Source organism: Lynx rufus, unplaced genomic scaffold (assembly GCF_022079265.1).
Source record: "Lynx rufus isolate CCGP_SWC_20201006 ecotype Redwood Valley unplaced genomic scaffold, mLynRuf1.p SCAF_17, whole genome shotgun sequence".
NCBI lineage: Eukaryota > Metazoa > Chordata > Mammalia > Carnivora > Felidae > Lynx > Lynx rufus.
Genome location: NW_025814831.1, coordinates 851,879 through 857,994, shown reverse-complemented (window position 1 = coordinate 857,994; position 6,116 = coordinate 851,879). Strand labels below are relative to the sequence as shown.

The 6,116-nt window shown below is 43.3% G+C and overlaps 1 gene segment (V, D, J or C); it reads right to left on the bottom strand.

Annotated features, from left to right (window-relative positions):
- Positions 1–385: 385 nt before the first annotated feature.
- LOC124512394 (immunoglobulin heavy variable 3-23-like) overlaps positions 386–6,116 on the bottom strand; it is a 29,589-nt gene continuing 23,858 nt past the window's right edge. The window contains 1 exon segment of the V gene segment in view: positions 386–749. Within this exon segment, the coding sequence occupies positions 386–749 (364 nt within the window).

Sequence of the window (6,116 nt, the reverse complement as noted above, 5' to 3'; positions counted from 1 at the left end):
GGACAAGCGCTGGGTGAAGTGAACGGGGAGCTGTGGGATCCTGTGGTCCTGGCTGCACAGGGAGTGCATCTGGGACTCCTCTAATGGCTCAGATGTTGTGCCTCAGAAAATCTGTAATTCACTCATGTTGAGGGACAGGAGTAAGCAATGCAAACAACTGTGTCTTTTGTGCATGTTAGTGCAGTTTTCCTATGACAACAGGTATCTAATTCAGAGAGTTAATAGGTAAGCACAGAATCCTGTGTGCAGAGAGGCTCCCTGGGGAAACTGCTCTGTGGAGAGGAAGCCCCAGACCCTGAATGGAAACCTGTCTGTAACCTCCATCTGCACCTGCTCCTGGAAACACAAAGGAGAATTGTGCATACTGTGCGCCCCCTGGTGGTGCTTATCCCCTCCTGCAGGGAGGTTTGCCTGTGGGCTCCCAGCGAGGTCCCCTCACCCTGTCTCTTGCACAGTAATATGTGGCCGTGTACTCAGTCTTCAGGTTGTTCATCTGCAGATACAGCGTGTTCTTGGCGTTGTCCCTGGAGATGGTGAATCGGCCCTTCACGGAGTCTGCGTACTTGTGCTTCCTCCACTACTACTAATATACGCGACCCACTGCAGCCCCTTTCCTGGAGCCTGGCGGACCCAGTTCATGCTGGAACTACTGAAGGTGAATCCAGAGGCTACACAGGTGAGTCTCAGGGACCCCCCAGGCTTCACCAGGTCTCCCCCAGACTCCACCAGCTGCACGTCACACTGGACACCTGCAGACGCCAGACATCTTGGTCAGGAAACTGTCACACATCCACTGGTTCTCACTCATCCACTCGCATACTCAGTGTCTCTCGTTCACCATGAATTACCTTTTAAAAATGCAACAAGGAAAACCAAGCCAAGCACATACTCCATGGTGAGGTGTCTGTGTTCTGTCCTGATCACAGGACAGAATGGGAACACCTGGGACCCCTGGAGCTGGGGCTCCTCTCCCAGCTGCACGGTCAGGATGGGCTGGTTTTATCAGCACAGAGAGGGCCCTATTTGCATGTCCTCTTGCATATATATCACACTGCAGACTTAGATTTGATTCTTTAAAAGTGAATGGCAGGTTTGGGATGCATTTCTACATTAGTTTGTGTGGATGGTGCTGTGACAATATGAATAATTCTTATCAGTGAGCACAGGTGTATTTGCGGAATTTGTGCATTTTTACATGTCTTTCATCAACAAAGGTCATTTTCGCTCTACAGTTATTTTACATAATTTATAAAGTTTAATCCCAAGTACTTTATTCCGTGCCATTTTCACTTGTATAATTTTGTTATTTGTTTTGCATATATTTCCATGCTGGTGTGTAGAATCATAGGTGGTTTATTTTTATTTATTTTCTTGGTTCATTGTGCTCATTGTGCATCCTGCAATTTTCCTCATTTTAAAAAACTGGTTCTAATATTTTTTGTGGTATCTCTAGGGTTTTGTTATGTTTAAGATCATGTCATCTGCAAACAAATAATTTTCCTTCCTCCTTACTGATTTAAATGTCTTTTATTTCTTTTTATTGCCAAAGTTTGTGGGTACTTCTTCCAGTTGTAGGAGACGAATGCTTTTTCCTTCTTTTCTTCTGGGCTTTCATCCTGTCTAAGGGTTCAGTTGACATAAGACTGATCTAAAGGAGAGAATAAATTTCATTTTGCAAGTGCCTGGGCTTCCTAATAATATGGCACCCAAAGAATGAACAAACAGGTGGCACTTGTGACTTTAAGACAACAAAACATTGGATTTGGCAAGAGTCAAGTCAAAGGTGTGGTTTTGGGGTATTTAATTAGTCAACAAATAACTAGGTTTCTTTGCACATCCTTCTTGTCCCTGAGTTCCTTATTCTGGTGCTAAGGCTGGTTCTCCCCTCCTGGTACAGGGAAGGGGAGTTTCCCAAGGGAGATTTATATCCTGCTGTCAAGGGACACAGGAGGGTCTGAGTGTCCTTGGACTGGCTGTTTCTCCCGTGACTTTCGTCCAAATAAGGACTGTGACACGATGACATGGTTTGAGGCGGCATCGTTATTCTTCACGTTATCATGTGGAATACTTCTATTGGGATGACCATCATTGCCTGGCTCCTGATGTGGCAGGAATGGTTTTAGTGTTTTATGTTCAATATGCTGTCAGGTGTGGGCTCTCATAGTGGCCATGATCATGTGGAGGTAATTTCCGTCTCCTTTTTAATTGAGTTATTTTTAAATGATGAACATGTGTTTTTTGTTCATGAAAAACCTGTGTCTAATGATTTTATGAATAAATTAAAGATGGCTTTGATTCAATCATTCCCTCTGTTCATGGAGGACATCACATTTTTGCATTTGTGTCTGTTGAAGGAAACTTGCATCTCAGGGATGCATCACACTGGATTATCATGTATGATCCTTTCAGTGTGCTGTTGAATTCAGTAGGCTCGTACTTAATCAAGGAATTTTGCATGTATGTGTATCTGAGACACTGACCTGTAGTTTCCTTTCTTGTGGTGTGTTTCTCTGGCTTTGTTGTGAGAGTAAAGGTGTCCTCATAAAGTGCATCTGGTAGTGGTCTTTTTCATCAGCAATTTGTAATAGTTTGAGAAGTATTGGCATTAATTATTGTTTAAAGATTGTAGAATTTTAATAAAGCCTTTTTTTTGGAGGGTGAAGGTTTTACATTAAGGATATCTTCTTACTAATTTGTGCTTTGTTCCTCTTGTATTTTTCATGAAAGAGTATTGGTGGATTATATGATGCTAGAAAATTGTAATTTGTTCTTGGTGATCTAATTGTTGACCTATAAATATCTAAGTTTTTCATTTATGATCCTTTTCATGTGTTTAGTTCAGTTATGTCTCCTTTTTTAATTCCGATCGCATTTGTTTGAATCTTACCTATTTCCCTAGGCTACCTAAGATTTTTAAATTTCACTTATCTTTCCAAATTCAAATTTTAATGAAGTTAATTTGTTTTCTGTATTTGTGATAGTCTTTTTACTCTGCTGTATCTTTTTATGTTAATTTTATATTTATCTTTTTATCTCAATGAAAATACCAATGCCTTTTTTTAAAGGAATCTGAAAAATATGCTAATTCATATGTAACCACAAAACACATGGAAGTAAAAAAAAAATCATGAAGAGGAGAGAACCCGGAGAAGGAGAACACTTCTTCCTTCTAAATATATTGCAGAGATACATTAACTCCAACAGTGTACTGCTGGCATGAAATGAGTCATATAGACCAGTGGAGCTCATTACGGAGCCAAGATGTAGAATTGTGCAGATGCAGTCAGCAAATCCTCCATGAGATTTCCAACAATGCACAGTGGGGAAAGGATTGTGTCTCTTAAACATGGTGTTGACTAGGGGCGCCTGGGTGGCTCAGTCAGCTAAGCATCCAACTTCCAGTCATGTATTGTTGTCATGATTTGTGGGTTTGAGCCCCACATCAGGCTCTGTGCTGACAGCTCAGAGCCTGGATTCTGTGTCTGCCTCTATCCCTGTGCCTCCCCTGATCATGATCTGTCTCTCTCCCTCAAAAATAAAAGAAACATTAAAAAATGGTGTTGATATACACATGCAAAATAATGACATTTGGCCGTAATCTTGCATCATACATATACGTCAACACAAACAAATCTCAAAATGGATTAAAGATTAAGCAGAACCCTGATCCAAAATGCCTTCGAAGAAAACACACAGGATAAACATCATGACATTCTCTTGACAATGATTTATTTGATCCAAAAGCAAAATCACAGAGAACCATGGCAGACAAGGGGGACTGCATCAAACTAGAAAGGGGGCAAATCAAACAGTAGCAGGGTGAGAAGTCAGTCTATGAAATGGGAGACATTACATTAAAAATATTGAAAAGGAGTTAATATCCAAAATACAGGAGGGACTCCTTAACATCAATAGCAAAAATCACAATTATAATCATAACAGTAAGCACATCACCTTACTAAAATTTGGGTCAAGCATGTAAATATCCATTTTGCTATTAAGGTTGAAAAAATGTCCATCCAGCATATGAATGGTGTTCATCATCACTAATCATCAGAGAATTCCACCCCCGATCCCCTGAGATATCACCTCACAACTGATAGCAAGGCTATTATAAAATAAGGCAAACACAAGGAGAACATCTCAAGTGTTGCTGAGGATGTGGACAACAGGCAATCCTAGAATTCACTTGATGGGAGTGCAACATAGTGTAGCCACTATGGAAAACTGTGGTGAAATAACCCACTAAACCGAGTTCCTAATCTGCTCCCATACAGTTGACTTCATGTCCAGCTGAGTGTGAGGAAGGTCTGGGCCTCATGTTCTGTGGAGACGAGGTGCAGAGACAGGTGGATCCAGTGGATGATTCCTTAACCACTTCAGTAGAACGGACCCCTGGCTGACCGATTTGTAAGACTTGACTCAGTGTGCCTCCCCACTGGTTGTCTCTGGCTTCCTGAACTGGATGGAGAAAAAAGGGAGTGAGGGGTAGAAACTACTCTTTTCTACTCCTCTGTCTGAAAATCACTTACATGTATTTTAAATGGTGGCCCGTGTACTTGTGAGGCACAGGTCTGTATATGAGTTGATTTATCCCCAAGCTTGGTCTCTGTCAAGGTTGGCACTACTATATGACTGTTCACTCTAAATGTTACAAGACATCTGTGTTTGTAAATGTTTTAGGAAACAGTGTGTACTGTTTACTGGTCAAGATGAAGTTTGCAGGGCGTGATGAGAAAGATGCTTCACAGGAAACCTGACCCTGAAACACTGGTTCCGGATATGAATTCTGAGATCTTGGGTGCCCCCTGGAGACTGTGAACCCCCAGGTTACCTACGTGGCTCCTGGTGTCCTGTGTGTTCCTGATGACCTGAGTGCCCCCAGGTGAACTGAGTGGCAACTAGTGACCTCAATGCCCCATGGAGACCTGAGCATCCCCCTGGAGGTCTGAGTGCTCCATGCAGAACTGAGCGACCCTGGTGTCCTCAGCTCCCCCTGGTAACCTGAGCACCCCAGGAGATCTCAGTTACCCCTGTTGTCCTAAATGCCCCTTCATGACTTTTAGGTAACCTAAGGGCAAATTGCAATTTTTGGGCCCATGCTCAGCTCTCAGAAGTCCTTTGTGGTGTTTAAGACAGCTCTGTGGCTAGGCCGATCCTGTCCTGTTCACCCTTAGAGGCGGTTTTGATTGTGTGGCTGTTAATCCTGAGGGAACCTCCAAGGGTGTGGCCAGCACCTGCTTTATCCCTCTTCCCTCTTGCCTAACAAACTGCCTAACTGATGGACATGTGGCTCTTGTGGTCTGGACCCTAGTATGTGATATAGAATATAGGATAGAATGTGAACCATCCACTGCATCCACTCTGCTGGGGTCGGTGGATCCAATTCCACCAGAAATTACTGGTTGAGATGGAGAACCTCAAGATGCTGCTAGTGAGGTGCAGAGTGTGCAAGGCATTCACCAGATGGGCACAACCCCTGCAGCTGCACCTGGGACAGGACCCCTGGGGACAAGGAGACTCAGCCTGGGCCAGTCACCAGCAGTCACAACCATTCCCATCATCCCACATCTGACATCTGAAACCCTCACCTTTGGGACCTCTCACCAGGCACAAGGAAGGTCCTACAGTCTCTTCTGTTTCTCGAATACAGTTCTGCCTTCCTTAGGGACTTCAGCCCCATCTGAGGAGAGAGCTGTGGGCTCCCACACCCTGAGATTGGAGTTTACTCTAGATCTTGAGAAGTTTGCCTGTGTGGGAGGGAGCATGTCCTTATAAGTGGACAAAAATTGAGTCAGGCTCCCCTGGTCCTTCCAGGTCCACCTGTGGGCATCTCTTTGTGGATCCACATGCTTGTTGGTCCTCGGTCAAGGCAACACTTAGTCTATGAATTGTGTTGGAGGCAGGTCAAGTGATGGCCTCACCTTTCTGATCAGGTAGTGAACAAATGAGTGGATCACAATTCACTATACTCTATCTGTCCAAAAGATATTTGAAGGGATCCATATTTTCTCCAGAAAACTTTCCAAATCAAGTCTTTAAATACATTCAATTTTAATAGTCATTCCACACATAACTGCATAGGAAACGTCTATATTGATGTCCAGTCTGGTGTA